The following is a 21,397-nucleotide window of genomic DNA, read 5'->3' on the forward strand; positions in this document are numbered from 1 at the left end:
CCAGAGAATCCCTTCAGTGCCTGTCTTCCCATGAATAAAGCCAGTCCCACTGAAATCCGCCCTCATCTTCCACCTGTAGAAAGTGGACTAGCAGGTCCCCTCTCTGCTCAGAGTGGTGGTCCTGCCAGGCAGAAAAGAAAGCAGGATTTGCCACCAGGTGGAGACTCGCTTCCCAGACATGGGGAGCCTGTCTCAGGCCTGCCTCTTTGCACCTCCCCAACAGTAAGTGTACAAAGCCAGGGACTTGACGCACCCACCACCTGACATGGAATGAACTTATATGTTAATTTAGTTCAGCTCATTACTGAATGTGTACCACAGTCAAACCCAGCTCTGAAGTTGGGGTGAGGGTGGGGGGCTGCGAGCCAAGAAAGTGGGAATGAAATGTGGAGGAGGTGCAGGCGAATACAGAAGACTTACAAGATCGGGTCACAGCAGTAGGAAAGCCGACCACCCAAGGGAAGCTTCCTTCTATTAACATCACTTTCAGGCCTCAGCCCACCACCTGTTAGAAAGCCTACCAGTTACTCCCGCCAGGCAGCCGGCTCCCCAGGTGCCAGCCCTAACTCCTGGAAAATTCTTCCTGTGGAGTCCCCATCTTCTTTCCCAGGACTCCCCCCGCCCCCTCCAAGAGCCATCACTAAGCAAGCCTAACTCCTTCCCCACATAACCCAGCCTCCCGCCTCCTCAAGCCCGCTGATCTCCTCCAGAAAACACCTAGTTCAGATTTGTGTTTCTTGTCCTGGCCCCCCTCTGGCGGCCCCGCTTCCCGCCGTATATACGGACAATCTCTTGTCCTGAGAGCGGCTGGCATCTGACACCTCCGTGCCCACTTGCAGCTTGCCCACAGTGACATTCAGCCAAACCTGTGGAAGCCAGAGCTGACTGAAGTCCCTGCGTCCCAGAAACCACTCTCAGTATCAGCTCCGGTGCAGCCTCCTCCAAGAAGCCTCCCTGGAATCCCCAGGTGAGCCCCCTTGTCCCTGTAAACTCCCAGAGCACCCCTGGTCTAAGCAACCACGCCATCGGTAATCGCCCCAGTCACACTGGGAACGTGGTGAGAGTAGAGACTACGCCTCATTTTCCGGGGGTCGCCAGAGCCCAACCCTAGCGCCTTCCGGGAGCCTGGCCTGAGGCCGAAGGAAGGGTGAAGGGTGAGAACAATGAATGGGGGACTGAGTGAATGAACGGATGCATGGGTGAGGGGATGGCAGCTGAGGCAGCCCCAGTCCCCAGAAGGCTAAAACAGACACCAAGCCAATGGAGTGAGAAGCAGGAAGGCGCGACCCCTACAGTGTCCGACGGGGGTCCCTAGCCGTCGGAGCGTCATGGGAGGTGCGGGGCGCGGGCGGGCTTGTGGGGTCCGGTCCGGTCGGGTCCCGCCGGGCGGGGGCCGGGGCCGGGGCGGGGCCGGAGCGGGCGGGGGGCGGGGCCGGCGGGGGAAGAGGCAGCTGCGCGGGTCCGGGCCAGGTGCCGAGGTGCACAGATCCGCAGCGTGGAGACTCCTGGAGCTCGCAGCCTTCCGCCATGCCCTCCTACACGGTCACAGTGGCCACCGGCAGCCAGTGGTTCGCTGGCACCGACGACTACATCTACCTCAGCCTCGTGGGCTCTGCGGGCTGCAGCGAGAAGCACCTGCTGGACAAGCCCTTCTACAACGACTTTGAGCGCGGCGCGGTGAGGGCGCGCGGCTGGGACAGGGCTGGGATCACACGGGGCCCCGTCGGGGCGGCCGAGACCGAGGGGGGGGACGCCCAGGACCCGGTCGGGGAGGCTGGGACCCAGGTTCGGGGGCGGGAGGCTTCCAGGGTGAGGCCGGCAGGGCGCCGCGCTTCTCTCCTGGGAGCAGGAGAAGGTACAAGGTCCGCTCTCCATTTCACAGATAGGGACCCCGAGGCTCTGAAAGGTCCCTTAACTGGACAAGTACTGTGGGCAGCGCTGCTTGTGCGCCATTTCGTAGGGCTCCTTCCACAAGTCGTGGGGGTGGGAGTGGGGGGTTGTGCGGGTCCTTGCCCTGCTGTGAAGCACAGATGGCACCTCGAGCAGCCTTGAGCTGTGGGGAGAAACCACAGGTGTGGGAGTTCAGAGACCTGGGTTGAATCAGGGCCTGACTGCTGGCTCACTCTGTCTCCTCACTGGACCTCAGTTCCCCAAATGTAAAACGGAAGGGGTAATTTCAGGCTGGTCCAGGAATCTGGGTGAGCGCAAGCCCAGCTGCTGGCCCAGAGTGATACTAGCAGATGTCTTCACACCTGGGTAGCTCACATTCTCAGGACAGGTCCCCAGAGGAATTTAGAGGGAAAGAACAAGAGAGCTCAAGCAGGAAGGCTTTTGCAACCTGGAGATTGACTCCCAGCAGAGTATATACCGGGGAACACTTCCACCCCAGGTGTGAGGGCTCGGAGCAAGAAGAGGAAGGAGGGCTTCTCCTCTCCCCTTCTCACTAGATACCCTGGAGCTGTGGGAGTCCAGGGAGCAAGGGGAGCCAGTGTTTACTGTACTTCTAGTCTATGCTGCCAAGTACTATATAAGGGCATGCACAGGTGGCCCCATTTAGAAGCGAGCTCCTGATGCTGACCTGGGCATGAATTCCAGCCCTGTGGTTTTCTCGGTGAGCATGGCAGGTCATGGTCCTCACAGAGCATTTAGTGACTTGCCCAGGCCACTGCCAAGTGCATAGGAAGTGCTCATTGTATAATTATTGTGACAGAACCAACACACTTCAGGTAGGTGCCCAGGGAATGTTCCCTTCCATCACCCCCCAGCTCCTGAACTGGACCAAAAAGATTTAGACTTCACAAAGCGGTCTTTTTCTTTTCACTATTTAGTTGATTATTAGGTTGAACCATATGAAATTGCTTATAGTTAACAATTTTTGATAAAACTGGGAATTTCATATGGTTCAACTGAATACTTCTTGGATAAAATTCATGAATTAGGTTTTAGGTCTGTAGAGGCTGCAGTAAGTAATAGTCAACTCCTTTTCCCACTTCCAAACTCAAAAGTGGGCTTGATTCCTCCCCAGGAGCTTCAAAACCTTGTTATTAGCCGACTTGGCACTTAGCCAAGTTCAGAAGTTAGCCTGGCTCAAGCTCCCTTCAAGAAGAGTGAGGTGTTGAGTATAAAAACAACCATCTGTTGTTTGGTTTTCCCCAATAGGGAACTGGCCCTGAGGACAGTGGTGCAGGAGGGAGGGCCAATGAGACATCCACTTGGGAAGATGACACCTTCTGCCATTTCTGAAGCACCTTCATTTATTTCCATTCTTTCATGGTTCCCCCAACATCTCAGGGAGGAGGATTGGGTACAGACTACTTCCCCTTAATAAGCAGGCTGCAGTGGGCCCCATCCTCCTCTACACACACGCAGTGTGCTCATGCTGTGCAGCACAGGGCACCCCACATGTGGCCTCTACCCGAAGGAGACACTGTCATGTGACCATAACAGGGTCATTGGAAGAGGGGTGAAAGCACTGTTCTGTTCATTATTTCCCCACCTTGAGAATTCATTCAAATGACGCTATGACTAAACACCTCGGTGAGAGTTCCAGAAGCAAATTTCAGGAGAGGTTTGCATGTCACATTTCCACTGGGGTGAGAGAGAACAAGTCAGAAGGGCTGCTGGGCTGCAGAGGAATCAGCTGGTTCCTAAAGGCTCTGAAAAAAAATCCACTCTTAAGAAAGTTCCTGTTGGTGCAAAGTTACTCCACACTCTGTCTTGCACAGCCCAGAGCTACTTCCTCATTCTCCAGCCAGTGGCTCTTTAAGGACAGTCTGTCCCTTTTCGGTAAAGGTAAAAAAGAAGCCTTAGAGAAAATACTTGCTCTAGAAGAATTGGCCATTTTATTTGGAAAAGTTTTCTAATCATTATGGTTAGCAGTCACAGTCACAGCAATAAAGGCTGTCACCAGGCAGCTAGTTCAGTCATTTCCAGGTCTTTGGCAGATCAACACCCACATACCTCTGTGCAGAATTCAGTCAAACGGTAGGACTGATTTCTTCTCCACAAATTGAGTTACAGATCCCCAGTTATTCTCATCAGAGTTCCACACACTGATTCAGGTGAGGACTGGGAACTGAAGTCCTCTGAAGGTGAGATTCTCCTGTACATGGCCACACCCTCAGGGGCTCACCACTGCCTGCTTAGGAAACAGCCCAGAGACTGGCCCGAGGCTGGGCAAATTTGGCAAATTGATTTGTTTCCTTACTTCTGTCAGCTGAAAGCAGGTCAAGTCAGATAGGATGACTTTTATAGATCCAAAGATCTGTGGGAAATCTCACTTGAGCCATTTCATTTTCATTCCAAGACCACTCTTAGGAAAGCTAGGGACAACACAGAAGTGTTTAATATATTGTCCCTGGATGTATTCAGTGAGTGTAGACCAGTCTTACAACTGTATATACTTTGCATATATTAAGGCAATGTTAACCTTATTAATCTCCATATGAAGGGAACACTCTAGAATACCTCCTTCTCAGTAATAAGAATATATTGATGAAGAATAAATATGTCTTCCCTCTCTGTCCTCTCTTCCCTAGATTCTGCTTCCTGTTCCTCATTTTCTTCCTTCCTCTACTTCCTAGTCCCTGCCATACCCCAATGTCCCCCATTTCTCTCCTCTTTTCTGCTCCAATTTCTCCCTCTCACTCTGTTTTCCAGTCCCCCCCAGTTCCCTCTTCTCTGCTCCACAACCTCCTCCTCTCCCTGCCTAGCCCCTCATTAGCTTCCGCCAAGACGAGTATCGCCGGTTGGGCCTCAGAACTCTCTTCTGTCCATGCTCCAGCAGAGAGATCCCTCTCCCTGACAGGGAACAGAAACAAATGAGACCTTTCTAAAAATGCTCATATAAAGATCAAATGAAAAGTGCCCAGCTAACACAATGATGAAATATTCAAAAGTCTTAAAACTATATACCCAATAAAGAGTTGAAAGCAATAAGTGAAATAAAAAAAACTGGCCCTTTTGTGAGATGAGGCTGGGGAATTGCATGCTTCCCTGCCTGCGTGTCTCTCTCTAGCATCTGACCATTGCACCTACCACCTCTGACCCAAGGAGCTCCAGGCTCTAACCACTTCCTTCTATATATGCATTCCCTGCCTAAGGAGTCTTGCTCTCTCAGTTCTCTACAGCTAAATGCCTTGCCCATTCCTTCCCCTCCCCATTTATCGCACCTCTGAAATCTTACCACCTGGCCTACTGATGCCGCAGCTCGGGGGTCTCCATTCTCTCCCACACCCAGAAGTCACCCCACAAAAGTTGTGTCCTTCCTTTCCTCTTCTCCTCCCAGCTCCTCGGGTCATCCGTCCCCTCACTGGGACTCCTCTCCAACCCTGCACCCTGGGGCTTCCTGGCTTCTTCCCAAGGGATCAGCACCCTGCAGTACAGATAGGCTCCCCAGCTGAGGTCCCACAGGCCTGGGGTCAGTGCTCTCTGTGACCTCACCTATGGTTTCTGTTCTCACAGGACACACTGTGGAGTAAAAGGGTTCTTTCACTCTGCAGAAGGGTGCATTCTGGTAGCACAGATGTGTTTGTGTACCTGTTAGGGACCAAAAAGTGTCATCCCAGGGGCCTGGCTCCTTGGTCCTCAGAAATGCTCTAACAAGAACCCAGGCCCAGACCACAGGGCACAGGGAGGAGACTTCCACTTTCTGACCACAAGTGTTTGGCATCTTCAGTAACCACAACATGTGAGCTGCTCACTGTGCTCAGAGCCAAGAGGTTTGCTAAAAATACCAACTTCCTATTCCTCTTAATAAGTTCTCCCTAAGGTTCCTCTGGCAGCTTGGTAGGAAAAGGATGGAGATAGAGACGCATGGAGTCATATGCAGGATGAAAACCCCTCCCCTCCATTTACTTCACTATCACGCTGAGAACTCTAGGTTCTGCCACCAAGGAAAAAGCTCAAGGATTGGTGAAATCTGGCTTAGAAAGTACCTCAGGAGGTTGTGGAGCAGAGAAGAGGGAACTGGGGGTGGTGGGGTGGGATTGGAAGACAGAGTGAGAGGGAGAAATTGGAGCAGAAAAGAAAAGAGAAACGTGGGCCATAGTGGGGCTTGGACTCCAGGGCACCCCACACAGGCCTGGGAAGGGAAGAGGTTGATAAGGGTGGCCCAAGGCCCAGCCTAGAGGGGCTGTGGCCAGACCTGGCGGTCATGGTCACCGATTGTTACACCTGAAGTCCTATACATTTTGCTAAAAGAGAAAAGAACCTAAAATCTACCCTCTTAAGCAAGACCCTCAAAATTGAGAAGCACTGAGTCCAGGGCTTCCCAAACCTGCTGGTGCATAGAACATCCAATGCAATACTTGAGCTCTCTTCCTTCCCTTCCCTCTGCCATCAAGAATTGCAGACACACAGGTCACCCCAAAGCCTCAGAAGGGTTGCCCAGCACTGCCACCATGCCTGCCTGTCTCCTAGAGTCAGGAGCCTGGCAGCACGAAGCACTGAGCCGCTCAGTCCCAGGGACCTGGTGGGCAGGCTGCCCATGGCCTGCAGTGGCACCTTCTAGCAGCAAGACCAGCCTCAACCCACCACTGTGCCAGAGATGTCATTGGTATTGCTTATGTGATTTTCTTGACCTCTCTGTGGCTCAGTGAAGAGCAGATGCCCTAGGATGATGTGCATCTATGCAACTTCACTTGCACTTGAGCCTCCCCATTTTCACTCAGTTATTTTTTCCCCAGAGAACAAGAGAGACATGGAGTGGCTGTGCTAGAAAGGTCTGGATTAGAATTCCATCTCTGTCAATGAATAACTGAAGTGTGACTTAGTAAGCTTCAATATCTTCATCTGTGACACAGTCATGACTGCCCCTCATCCTCACGTCATTGTGGGGGTCTATAGCAATTGTCAGCAAGCCCTTCGCAAGATGTAAAGGGCTGCCCAGCATGCAAGGTCTAGTTTGCCCTCGCCAGCCTGCAGGGTGGGAAGGCCAGCAGCTGCCCTGCCCTCATTGTGAGCAGGGGCAGCTGAAGAGGACCCTCACCAAGCACAGCCTAGCAGAGGGCACCCCTGCTGGAGTGTCCCCTCCTCCAGCCTGACCATGGGCAGACAGCAGAATGTCCCTCTCTGAGCAGCACCATCATCCCTTACTCACTAGACCTCCATCTCCATTAAGGCAAAGGCCAGGATTTGTCCATCTCTGCCTCCCAGGTGCAGGACAGAGCCTTGCCGAGGGCAGGCTTTCGGCAGACATCTTGGCTAAATGAGCTAAGATGTGATACTAAGGCTCAGGAAACCCCCAGACAACCTGATTTGCCTTTTTCTCCTCTCAGGTTGATTCTTATGATGTGACAGTGGATGAAGAACTGGGCGAAATCCAGCTAGTCAAAATCGAGAAGCGCAAGTATTGGCTCCATGACGATTGGTACCTGAAGTACATCACGCTGAAGATGCCCTGTGGAGATTACATTGAGTTCCCTTGCTACCGCTGGATCACCGGTGAGGGCGAGATTGTCCTGAGAGACGGACGTGGTGAGTGGCTCAGGCCCCTTCCACTCCCTGAGCTTCCCAGGAACCAGGGGGCTTGCAGGCCCTCTTTCCTCCAAGAACTGTATTCATGGGAATAATAACACTGCTGCTCTGTGCCTCGATGCACCTGCAGGTGGTATGACTTTCCTCAGGGTAGTAATAAACCTCACACTCAGAGGGTGGAGTGGGAGGCCCCCCGCCACGTGCTCAGCTGTTTTCCCTCTGTGCTGCAGTCCTTCAGAGGCAAGCTTATGACTCCCTTTTTGTCAGAGGGTCCCTCATAGCAAATACCTGTGGGACATCTCCTTAGATGGGCAGTTCTCCACGTGAATTCTCCAGTTCTCCTCTCTGTGGGCCATAGTGGGGCTTGGGCTCCAGGGCACCCCACATAGGCCTAGGAAGGGAAGAGTTTGATAGGGGTGGCCCAAGGCCCAGCCTAGAGGGGCTGTGGCCAGACCTGGCGGTCATGGTCACTGATTGTTACACCTGAAGTCCTACATTTTGCTAAAAGAGAAAAGAACCTAAAATCTACCCTCTTAAGCAAGACCCTCAAATGTGCAGACCCCAATCTGGCACTTCCTTGGGAGAGCATTCCTCATAAGAGACAGGCAGTTGGCCTGATGTGGAAGAACAGAGGAATGGATGGCAAAACTCAGCTAAGGCCACTGTCCCCCTGAAAGACTCCCCCTTGGGCACTAGCCTCTTAACATGTGAGAGTCAAGCCCATGTCTTGGCAAAATTCTGTCTGGTTCAAGTCATGGCCCTTCAGTTTGCTCACACTCTAAAACCCAGAATGAGAAGTCTTCAAAGCTGTGTACCACTAGAATAATGAGGAGGAGGACAGATGTTTTACCTGTGAGATGTTTAATACTTCCTAGTCGACAGTGCATTCCTATCACTAGATCATTCATTCTTCACAGAGTTCAGGGGGTAGGTAAAATGGAAATGATTACTACCCCCATTTTTTAGCTAGGAAAACCAAGACAGAGGAGGAAAAATTCTTTTCTACCTAGTGTTCTTAAACTATCAGGCCACATCCCATTGTTTCTCACATGGAATTTAAGAAACCAAATTCCAAAAGTATTTCTGAGCTGAAGGATTAGAGCTAGAAGGATTTTTGTCTCCCGACCTCATGCCAAAAAAAAAAAAAAAAAAAAAAACCCCACAAAATTCACTCTGTCTTGTAGTGGCCAGAATGTGAACAGTTGTGGACAGGGTTCTTCTCTTTCTCTAGTATTGGAGAAACACTAGCTCCAAGTCTCCCTCCTGCGTACAGTCCTTCCCACAGATCCTGAATCCCTTTCCAGCAAAAAAACATATGGCACATTCAAATGAGGATGTTTAGGAAGGTGTAGGTCAGTGTGCAGGGGAACACACCAGTGTGCAGGCCATTAGCACTGCTGGTCCAGGTGGGGTGAGGGGAGGGAAAGAATGCCAGATTAATCCCAGAAGGGGAGTGTCCTCGAGACAGAGCTCCCATGGGAGTAGCTGTGGCCCCCACTAGAGATGCAGACAACCTGGGGAAACACTCTCCTCATTCTCCCATGCCCTCCTCTCTCTGGTCAGGCTTCCCAGTGGCTGAACCCAATGTGAAGCCCATTGATGAATTCATTCCAATCAAAGATAAGATCAGGGCCTTTAGGGACAGGAAAAGGTGAAGGGTAGATCTGGAGGGACACATAGAAACTATCCATCCAGTATGTTCCACTTGTCGATTGCTGTGTATCAATCTGAGTGGTTTTAGACAGGCTTTTAATTTTGCACATGATCTTATGGGTCAGAAATCTGGGAAAGGCTCAGCTGGGGCAGTTCGTCTGTGAGCCATGAAGCATTGGCTGAGGGGGAAGGACTAGAAGGCTCACTTCTAAGATGGTTCTTCTCTCACATGTCTAGTGCCTCAGGGCTCCTTGGCCTCTCTTTCCACCTGGAATCTCATTCTTGAAGCCTTTTCTATGGCGTTGGGCTTCTCACAACTGGGCGGTCACAGGGTGGTCTTATGTGGTGGTCGGCTGCCAAGAGCAAGTACTCCAAGAGACAGAAGGTGGAAGTTGCCTGTCTCTCCTGCCTGAGCCTGGAAGCTGGCAGAGGTTACCTTCCACTATATTCTATTGGTCCAAGCAGTCACAGAGCCTACCCAGACTCAGAGGGGACACAGACCCCACCTCTCAATGGAAAGAATGTCAAAGAATTTATGGCCATCTTTAATTCAACACATAGCACAACAACCAATCTTGGGACAACTGGAAATGAAGGGGCCCAGCCCACAAGCGACATGGTAACCTGTCATCTAATACTTCACCATGGCACCTGGCATGAACATAATGGTCAGAGGGCCGTCACTGTTGTCCCGGGATCCAGAGCACCTCTGTGAAAAGACAGCTTCAGTAAGGCACTCATATCAGTGTTTTGGAATCAACCCCTACTCCTGAACTCTGGGGCATTCAGTCTAGGTCTTGTCACCTGAGGTCACCTGCTGTGTTCCCAAAAGTTCCACCAGTCACCAGGGTGGAATGTCCAACACCCTCAGGGCCAAGAGAAATGGAGCTTATGTCTTTTGACACTTGGTATGTGTAGTTCCACATATTCTGACTTATTCATACCACTGAAACTGAAGAGACCCAATTTCTCAGAACCAGGTGCCTGAGAAAGAGGCTGTTTCTTTGAGGTGGATTAGAGATGATGAATGTCGGGTGCCTACAACAGTAACTCATACAGCCAGTGACAGCTGTTACAGTTAATACTCATCTTGCCTTCAGTGGCCTCGGGCTGCCCCTACTGGATGGCTTTCCATCCCCACTGGAGAACAAAAAGTTACCCCATTGATCCTCCTCCCTGGGCCCCAGTTCCCAGCCCTGGGCCGGAGCTGCCTCAGCCAGAAGGGGACTCTGAGTGTGGGCTAAGAACTGTTGGGTGTTGGTCTGAAAGTAGACATTTATAAGCTTTTATAGCAACTTGCAAGAATTATTCTATGATTATTGCTTCTTATACTAAAAACGGCTTGTGTTTTGAATGTCCTTGGTTTTTTTTTAATTTCATTTTTCCAGTAGTTAATTTTTATTGTATTTTGCAAAAATATCAATCTGTGATGGAATGGAAATTTTAAAAACCACAGAGAGCTGGAGAAGCACTATTATAGGCCCCCTTTTCAGGAGATGCTCTGGAATCCTACTAGTCTGGGCTCCCACTAACTGTTCACAGGCTTTACCTTAAATAACAGTATAAAGGGTAATCATGAACTAGCCTCTCCTACTCTAAAGGCCCTGAGCAGCTTGACCCTGCCCTTAAGCCACTTGCCCCACTCCTGAAATGAGAACCAAGACACCTTTGAATTTGGGCTAAGAGGGAAGAAGCAGCAGCACAGGTCCATCACGATTATAAGGACAATAATATTAATTATTGTTCCAGCTTACTGGGTGCCAAGCACTGTGTGAAGTACTCACTAAATCCCCATCATGACCCTAAAAATAGGCATTATTATCTCCATTTTACATGTGAGGAAGCTAAGGCAACTTGCTCTATGCCCTGTGCCTGCTGGAGAGTCAGAGAATCGTTGGCCTGCCCGCATGACACCTAACAAGAACCAAGCCCGGCTCATGTATCTGGATGTGATTCTCGGCGCCCCGAGGGCCCCCAGCTTGCTGAGTGAACAGGCAGAAAGAGAGGGAACTGCGTTTGTCTTTTATAATGGGAGTGGCTCAGAACACAAGATTTGAATCTTGTGTTGAAAATCCACTAATTAGGTGTGTGACATTGGGCAAAGTTCAAATGCAAAGCTGTTCAACCTCCCTAGACCCCAGTGTCCTCAGTATGAATGGGGGTGGGGGAAGGGGGCTGTTCTCGGGTAGGTAAAGATGGTGCATGGGCAGGGTGTGGGACGGGAACCCAAATACTGGACGTTGTTACCTTTGTGGCTCTTCTCACAATCCTGTCCTTTCCTCACAGCAAAGTTGGCCTGCGATGACCAAATTCACATTCTCAAGCAGCACAGACGTAAAGAGCTGGACACACGGCAAAAACAGTATCGGTGAGTTATGACATCAGACCAAACGGCCATAAATAAACTGTGCCCACAGGTTATGGCTGACCACTGCTGGTAAATGATGGCCATGCCACCAGTTCCCTGGAGTGCTCCCCAACCCCCAGCTTCCCCTGACCACCACTCCAGGCAGAGATGGTAGAGCATTATGGAAAAAACTTGAGGTCAACCATATCGGCATTTAGGAGGAATGGGGCAGCCGAAGCTTGGATTTACATTAATGTTCCGTCACCTCCCATGGTAGAGATTACCCCTCACTTATGTCTTCTGATAATAATTCGATTGCAAAAGGGATATATAATCTACAACAAAATTGACAAGTCTTTAACAGACCAAAAAAAAAGAGTGAGAGAACTCAAATTATTAAAATTAGGAATGCTCCTACACTGTTGGTGGTAATGCAAGCTGGTGCAGCCACTCTGGAAAACAGTATGGAGGTTCCTCAGAAAGTTGAAAACAGAACTACCCTATGACCCAGTAATTGCACTACTGGGTATTTACCCCAAAGATACAAATGTAGGGATCCGAAGGGGTACGTGCACCCTGATGTTTATAGCAGCAATGTCAACAATAGCCAAACTGTGGAAAGAGCCAAGATGTCCATCGACAGATGAATGGATAAAGAAGATGTGGTATATATGTATAAAACATATATACAATGGAATATTATGCAGCCATCAAAAGGAATGAAATCTTGACATTTGCAATGACGTGGATGGAACTGGAGGGTATTATGCTGAGCGAAATAAGTCAATCAGAGAAAGACATGTATCATATGACCTCACTGATATGAGGAATTCTTAATCTCAGGAAACAAACTGAGTGTTGCTGGAGTGGGGGGGGGTGGGAGGGATGGGGTGGCTGGGTGATAGACATTGGGGAGGGTATGTGCTATGGTGAGCACTGTGAAGTGTGTAAGACTGTTGAATCACAGACCTGTACCTCTGAAACAAATAATACATTATATGTTAAAAAAAAAAAAAAAAGAAGATAGCAGAAGGGGAAGAATGAAGGGGGTATATCGGAGGGGGAGATGAACCATGAGAGACTATGCACTCTGAGAAACAAACTGAGGGTTCTAGAGGGGAGGGGTGGGGGATGGGTTAGCCTGGTGATGGGTATTAAAGAGGGCACGTACTGAATGGAGCACTGGGTATTATACGCAAACAATGAATCATGGAACACTACATCAAAAGCTAATGATGTAATGTATGGTGATTAACATAACATAATACAATTTTAAAAATTAAAAAAAATAAAGGAGCATCAGTACCCACTTCACACAAATTAAAACGAATCAAAGGGAATACTATAAACAGCTGTACACCAACAAATTAGATAACTTGGGTAAAATGGGCAAATTCCTAAAAAGACAGAAATGACCAAAACTGACTCAGGAATAAATAATCTGAATAAAACAATCACAAGCAAAGAGATTGAATTAGTAATTTTGAAACTTCTCACAAAGAAAAGCCCAGGCCTAGACGGCCTCACTGGTTAATTAATAGCAATCCTGCAAAGTTCTTCCAGAAAACAGAAGAGGAGGGAACACGTCCCAACTCATTGGATGAGATCACTATTATACCAAAATCAGACAAAGATATCACAACAAAACTATACACCAATATCTCTTATGGGTATAGATTCAAATATTTTCTACAAAATACTAGCAAACTGGATCCAGCAGCATGTAAAAGGCATGATACAATATCACCAGGTAGGATTTATCCTAAGTATGCAAGTTTGGCTTAACATCCAAATATCAGGTAATGTAATGCACCATAAAAATAGAGTAAAGAAAAAGAAACACGTGATAATCTCAAAAGACACACAAGAGTGCATTTGACAAAATCCAACACCCTTTCATAATTGAAAAACACTAGAGAAATAAGAATATTTTTTAAGATTTTATTTATTTATTTGACAGAGAGAGACACAGCGAGAGAGAGACACAAGCATGGGGAGGGGTAGAGGGAGAAGCAGGCTTCCCGCTGAGCAGGGATTTTTTTTTTTTGTCCCCCCTCTGGGGGCTCAATCCTAGGATCCTGGGATCATGACCTGAGCTGAAGGCAGAAGCTTAATGACTGAGCCACCCAGTCACCCCTAGAAAAATAAGAATTAAAGGGAAATTTCTCAACCTGATAAAGGGATCTGTAAAAAAATTTTACAGTTAACATCATATTTAATGGGAAAAGACTGCATGCTTTCTTCCTAAGGTCCAGAAACAAGATAAAGATGTCAGCTTTTGCCACTTCTATTCAATATTGTACTGGAGGTTCTAGCCAGGGCCTTTAGGCAAGAAGGGACAAAGGGCACCCACATTAAAGAGCAATAAGTAAAACCGTTGCCATTCACAGATGACACGATCTTGTATGTGGAAAATCTTAAGGAATTCACCAAAAAATTATTGGAACAGGGCACCTGGGTGGCTCAGTCAGTTAGGCATCTGCCTTCAGCTCAGGTCATTATCCCAGGGTCCTGGGATCGAGCCCCCCGGGGGGGGGGAGTCCTTCTCAGGGGGGAGCCTGCTTCTCCCTCTGCCCTTCTGCCACACACCCCCACCCCCCGCTCATGCTCTCTCTCGCTATCGCTCTCTCTCAAATAAATAAATAAAATCTTAAAAAAAAATTGGAACTACTAATCCAGCAAAATTACAGGATACAAGATCAATACAGTTCCATGTGCAATAGCATCAAAAGGAATAAAATATTTATAAACTTAACAAAAGTCCAAGACTTATACAATGAAAACTACAAAACATTGTTAAGAGTAATTAAAGAAGACCTAAATAAGGTGAAAGACATCTTATGTTCATGGACCAGAGGACTTAATATTATTAAAATGGTTAATACTCCCCAAAGCAATGTACAAATTTAACACAATCCCTATCAAAATCCCAGGTGACTTTTTTTGCAACAATTGACTAGCTGATCTTAAAATCCATATGGAAATATGAGGAACTCAGAATATTAAAACAATCTTGAAAAAAAAAGTTGGGGAACTCACATTTCCCAATATCAGAATTACTACCCTGCTGCAGTAATCAAGACAATGTGGTATAGGCATAAGGCTAGATACATAGAGCAATTAAATAGAATTGAGAGTCCAGAAATAAGCCATTACATTTATGGTCAATTAATTTTCAAGAGAGGCAGCAAGACAGTTCAATGGAGAAAAAAATAGTCTTTTCAACAAATGGTGTTGGTCAACTGAATAGCGACATGCAAAAGAATGAAATTGGACCCTTACACCATGTACAAAAATTAACTTAAAATGGATCAAATATGTAAATGTAAGAGCTTAAACTGTAAAACATTGAAAAAGACGGGGGTAAACTTACATAACCTTGGATTTGGCAAATGATTTTTAGATTTGACAACAAAAGCATAAGCAAAAAAGGGGAAATAGATAAACTGATGTCACCAAATTTTAAAACTTTTGTGCTTCAAAGGATACCATCAAGAAAGTGAAAAGACAGGGCGCCTGAGTGGCTCAGTCGGTTGAGCATCCAACTCTTAGTTTTGGCTCAGGTCTTGATCTCATGGGTCATGGGATCAAGCCCCACATTGGGCTCCTGACACTTAGGGGTGGGTCTGCTTGAAGAGGCTCTCCCTCTACCCTTCTTGTGCTTTTTTTCTCTCTATAGCTCTCTCTTTCTCAAATAAATAAATAAAATCTTTTTTAAAAAGTAAAAGACAACCCACAGAATTGGATAAAATATATGGGAATCATATATCTGATAAGGGACTTGTATCCACAATATATAAAGAGCTCTTATAAATCAAGAAAAAAAGACAATCTAATTTAAAAATGGAGAAGGACCTGAATAGACATTTTTCCAAGGAAGATATACAATTGATCAGTAGGCACATGAAAAGATGCTTGACATCATTATTCATCAGGGAAATGCAAATCATTACCACTTCACACTTACTGTGATGTCTAAAATCAAAAAGTTAGATAATTACAAGAGTTGTGGAGGTGTGGAGAAATCAGAACCCTCATACACTGCTTGGGGGAGTGTAAAATGGTGCAGCTGCTTTGGAACACAGTCTAGTATTTACTCAAATTATCTTTATTTAAAGATTTATTGACTTATTTTAGAGAGAGAGCAGGAGTGGGAGGGGCCGAGGGAGAGAGACTCTCAAGTAGACCCCATACTGAGCATTGGAGCCCAATGTGGGGCTCAGTCTCACGACACTGAGATCATGACCTGAGCAGAAACCAAGAGTTGGACGCTTAACTGACTGCACCACCCAGGCGCCCCAAGTTTCTCAAATTATTAAATAGAGTTACTATATGGTCCAGCTATTCCACACCTACGACTATACCTAAAAGAAGTGAAAACATATGTTTACACAAAAACTTGTATATGAATGTTTACATTATACATAATAACCAAAGGTGAATATAACCCAAGTGTCCATTAACTCATGAATGTATAAATAAAATGTGGTATGTCTATACCATGGAATATATTTTGGCTATTAAAAAAAGAACAAATCAACACTTTTCCAGAGAAAATATGTGAATGACCAATAAGCACCTGAAAAGATGCTCAACACCATTAATCATCAGGAAAATGCAAATCACAACCATAATAAGAACTACCTCACACCTACCAGGATAACTTGAATCAAAAAGACAGACAATAGCCAGTGCTGGTGAGGATGTGGGGAAACCGGAGCCCTCATATGTTGCCGGTAGAATGTAAAATGGTGCAGCCACCTTGAAAAATAGTTTAGCAGTTTCTCCAATCTTAAACAGACTTACTACTAGCAATTCTACCCCTTTTTTCTTTTGCATGTGGTATCATGTGGTACACAAGAGTAATGAAAATAGGTGTCTCTCTACACACATAGCCCCACACATGCGAACTTGTATATAATATTCATAGCAACGTTATTTATAATAGCCCAAAGGGGTAAACAACCTAAATTCCATTAACTGATGAATGGATAAACAAAATGTGGTATATCCATATGATGGAATACTCCTTGGCATTGCAAAGGAATGAACTATGGATCTATGCTAAACCATGGATGAACCTCAAAAACATTATGCTAAACAGAAAAGTCATTTACAAAAGACTACATATTGTATGATTCTATATATATGAAATGTCTAGAACAGGCAAGTCTGTGAACACAGATTAGTAGATTATTGATTTGCCCAGGGCTGGCAGATGGGGATGGGGAATGGGGAGTGACTATTAATGGGCACAGGGTTTCTTTTTGGGGTGAAAATATTCCAAAATTAGTTTGGTGAAGGTTGCACAAGTCTGTAAGTATACTAAAAATCCTTTAATTGGATACTTTTAAGGGATGAATTTTATTGTATGTAAATTATATCTCAGTATAGCTGTTTTTGAAAACAATAACATGATCTAGAGTGCTCATCAGGGAAATGGTGGTCAGTGGGCTGTATCCAGCCTGTAAATTTGTCTCATGGCCATTTTGGAGCTCTAAGTAAACAGGATTCTTATTCCCCAGGTTTTCTCAGTCCAGCACCTGTCTGTTATCAAGGCATCTTTCATGTCCTACTTTGGCCATTGGAGACATTTGAATTTGTGACTCCTTCCAAGGGGGAGGAATGGAAGGAATTGTGCTAACAATCAGCATGTTTACCTGGGCTGTGGAGGGGCTGTTGGGGACTGATGACCATTACAGCTTTTCACGTATTCCTCTATAGTGTAACTTCTTACAAGGAATATGTAGTATGTCAGGTTTTTTTAATCCAATAAAGCAAAAGAAGGGGAATCAATGAATGGCTGCTACACAGAGCAACACGGGCAAACCTGACAAATATGGTGTTGATCACTGGAAGCCAAATATGGCTTCCATAGAGTTTGGAATTATATTGTTTATGGAATGTTATATAGCAGTGGAACAATAAATAATAGCAAGGAAATGATTCTCATAAAAGGGAGGATGGTGATTGGGGGAGGTAGAGTGGGGAGCAGGTGCAGTGTGGGGGTACTGGTAACATTCTGATTCTTGGTCTGGATGTTAGTTATAGAGATGTTTTGTTCATTTTTCCACATGCATCTGTACATATATATACATACACATAAATACATGTATTATATATTCAATTTCATAATAAAATGTTTAAATAAAACTTTTATGTCTTTATATCAGGTGAAGGAAGGTAATCTGATTTTACTTGAGTAATGTTAAAGATTTATGAATTTGTGATTTGTTTTAAGACACTTGAGTGTGAGCCTCTCAGCTTAACACCATATGATGTTGATGTATTCTGAGACTTTTGTATTTGGTACAGTGCACAAGGCATTGTCTGAGAGCTCTGCACCACCCTTCCCATCTTAAAGGATTATTTCTTTTTTTTCTGAAGTAATTCATTTCTTCCCACTTTATTATTTTATGTAAATTCAATTAATTAACATATAATGTATTATTGGTTTCAGAGGTAGAGGTCAGTGATTCATCAGTCTTATATAATATCCAGTGCTCATTATATCATGTGCCCTCCTTAAAGTCCATCATCCAGTTGCCCCATCACCCCACCCCCCCATAGTTGTTTCCTATGATTAAGAGTCTCTTACGGTTTTTCTCCCTCTCTGGGTTTTGTCTTGTTTTATTTTTTCCTCTCTTCCCCTGTACTCCTCTATTTTGTTTTTTAAATTCCACATATGAGTGAGATCATATGATAATTGTCTTTCTCTGATTGACTTATTTCACTTAGCACAACACCCTCTAGCTCCAACCACGTCATTGCAAATGGCAAGATTTCATTTTTTTTGATGGCTGAGTAGTATTCCATTGTATATATGTACCACATTTTCTTTATCCATTCATCTGTCAGTGGACATCTGGGCTCTTTCCGTAGTTTGGCAATTGTGGACATTGCTGCTATAAAGATTGGGGTGCAGTTGCCCCTTCAGATCACTACATGTGTGTCTTTGGGGTAAATACCCAGTAGTGCAATTGCTGGGTCATAGGGTAGCTCTATTTTCAACTTTTTGAGGATTGTTATTTCTATGTTCCTTCCTCAGCTCTACTCCCCACTTCAGCCACCCCTATCAAAGCCCGAACAGTGAGCACTTCATGTATTTTTGGCCCTGTGGGAAGAAGGAATCTTAGATTGTGGTGATGCTAAACAACTTTCAGAGAATCGGGCTAGTTTTTGTCCTGTTAGATGAGCAGACAGCAAGTTCTATCAGTCCCACTGTAATTCAGACTAAGATGTTAATGGCTGATAAATTAAACTAGTCTATAGGCATGTGGTCTTTTTTTTTTAATTTTTTTATTGTTATGTTAATCACCATATATTACATAATTTGTTTTGGTGTACTGTTCCATGATTCATTGTTTGTTCATAACACCCAGTGCTCCATGCAGAATGTGCCCTCCTCAATACCCATCACCAGGCTAACCCATCCCCCCACCCTCCTCCCCTCCAGAAACTGCAGTTTGTTTTTCAGAGTCCATCGTCTCTCATGGTTCGTCTCCCCCTCTGACTTACTCCCCTTCATTCTTCCTCTCCTGCTATCTTCTTCTTTTTCTTTTTTCTTAAAATATGTTGCGTTATTTGTTTCAGAAGTACAGATCTGTGATTCAACAGTCTTACACAATTCACAGTGCTCACCGTAGCACATATCTTCCCCAATGTCCATCACCCAGCCACCCCATCCCTCCCACCCCCGACCACTCCAGCAACCCTCAGTTTGTTCCTGAGATTAAGAATTCCTCATATCAGTGAGGTCATGTGATACATGTCTTTCTCTGATTGACTTATTTCACTCAGCATAACACCCTCCAGTTCCATCCACGTCGTTGCAAATGGCAAGATCTCATTCCTCTTGATGGCTGCATAATATTCCATTGTGTATATATACCACATCTTCTTTATCCATTCATCTGTCGATGGACATCTTGGCTCTTTCCACAGTTTGGCTATTGTGGACATTGCTGCTATAAACATTGGGGTGCACGTACCCCTTCGGGTCCCTACATTTGTATCTTTGGGGTAAATACCCAGAAGTGCAATTGCTGGATAAAATGGTAGCTCTAATTTCAACTGTTTGAGGAACCTCCATACTGTTTTCCAGAGGGGTTGCACCAGCTTGCATTCCCACCAACAGTGTAGGAGGGTTCCCCTTTCTCCACATCCCCGCCAACATCTGTCGTTCCCTGACTTGTTAATTTTAGCCATTCTGACGGGGGTGAGGTGGTATCTCATTGAGGTTTTGATTTGGATTTCCCTGATGCTGAGCGATGTTGAGCACTTTTTCATGTGCCTGTTGGCCATTTGGATGTCTTCTTTGGAAAAATGTCTGTTCATGTCTTCTGCCCATTTCTTGATTGGATTATTTGTTCTTTGGGTGTTGAGTTTGATAAGTTCTTTATAGATTTTGGATACTAGCCCTTTATCTGATATGTCATTTGCAAATATTTTCTCCCATTCTGTCGGTTGTCTTTTGGTTTTGTGGACTGTTTCTTTTGCTGTGCAAAAGCTTTTTATCTTGATGAAATACCAATAGTTCATTTTTGCCCTGGCTTCCTGTGCCTTTGGTGATGTTTCTAGGAAGAAGTTGCTGCGGCTGAGGTCGAAGAGGTTGCTACCTGTGTTCTCCTTTAGGATTTGGATGAACTCCTGTCTCACGTTTAGGTCTTTCAACCATTTGGAGTCTATTTTTGTGTGTGGTGTAAGGAAATGGTCCAGTTTCATTCTTCTGCATGTGGCTGTCCAATTTTCCCAACACCATTTGTTGAAGAGACTGTCATTTTTCCACTGGACATTCTTTCCTGCTTTGTCAAAGATGAGTTGACCATAGAGTTGAGGGTCCATTTCTGGGCTCTCGATTCTGTTCCATTGATCTATGTGTCTGTTTTTGTGCCACTACCATACTGTCTTGATGATGACAGCTTTGTAATAGAGCTGGAAGTCCGGAATTGTGATGCCGCCAGCTTTGCTTTTCTTTTTCAATATTCCTCTGGCTATTCGGGGTCTCTTCTGGTTCCATACAAATTTTAGGATTATTTGTTCCATTTCTTTGAAAAAAGTGGATGGTATTTTGATGGGGATTGCACTGAATGTGTAGATTGCTCTAGGTAGCATTGACATCTTCACAATGTTGGTTCTTCCAATCCATGAGCATGGAACGTTTTTCCATTTCTTTGTGTCTTCTTCAATTTCTTTCCGGAGTATTTTATAGTTTTCTGAGTACAGATCCTTTGCCTCTTTGGTTAAATTTATTCCTAGGTATCTTATGGTTTTGGGTGCAATTGTGAATGGGATCGACTCCTTGATTTGTCTCTCTTCTGTCTTGTTGTTGGTGTATAGGAATGCCACTGATTTCTGTGCATTGATTTTATAGCCTGCTACTTGACTGAATTCCTGTATGAGTTCTAGCAGTTTTGGGGTGGAGTCTTTTGGGTTTTCCACATAAAGTATCATATCCTCTGCAAAGAGTGAGAGTTTGACTTCCTCTTTGCCGATTTGGATGCCTTTGATTTCTTTTTGTTGTCTGATTGCTGTGGCTAGGACTTCTAATACTATGTTGAATAGCAGTGGTGAGAGTGGACATCCCTGCCGCGTTCCTGACCTTAGGGGAAAAGCTCTCAGCTTTTCCCCATTGAGAATGATATTCGCTGTAGGTTTTTCGTAGATGGCTTTTATGATATTGAGGTATGTACCCTCTATCCCTATACTCTGAAGAGTTTTAATCAAGAAAGGATGCTGTACTTTGTCAAATGCTTTTTCTGCATCTATGGAGAGGATCATATGATTCTTGTTCTTTCTTTTGTTAATGTATTGTATCACGTTGATTGATTTGCGGATATTGAACCAGCCTTGCAGCCCAGGGATAAATCCCACTTGGTCGTGGTGAATAATCCTTTTAATGTACTGTTGGATCCTATTGGC

The 21,397-nt window shown here is 45.5% G+C and overlaps 1 protein-coding gene across 1 annotated transcript in view; it reads left to right on the forward strand.

Annotated features, from left to right (window-relative positions):
• The first annotated feature begins 1,449 nt into the window (after positions 1–1,449).
• Positions 1,450–21,397, forward strand: part of ALOX5 (arachidonate 5-lipoxygenase) — a 72,082-nt gene continuing 52,134 nt past the window's right edge. Inside the window, exons 1-3 of the mRNA XM_028098603.2 lie at positions 1,450–1,677; positions 7,278–7,476; positions 11,416–11,497. Of these exons, the coding sequence (XP_027954404.1) occupies positions 1,528–1,677; positions 7,278–7,476; positions 11,416–11,497 (431 nt within the window). The 5' untranslated portion in view covers positions 1,450–1,527. The remainder of the gene's footprint in view (positions 1,678–7,277; positions 7,477–11,415; positions 11,498–21,397) is intronic.

This window comes from Eumetopias jubatus, unplaced genomic scaffold, assembly GCF_037043125.1.
Source record: "Eumetopias jubatus isolate StellerSeaLion01/CBP00866 unplaced genomic scaffold, mEumJub1_p1.0 scaffold_17, whole genome shotgun sequence".
Taxonomy (NCBI): Eukaryota; Metazoa; Chordata; class Mammalia; order Carnivora; family Otariidae; genus Eumetopias; species Eumetopias jubatus.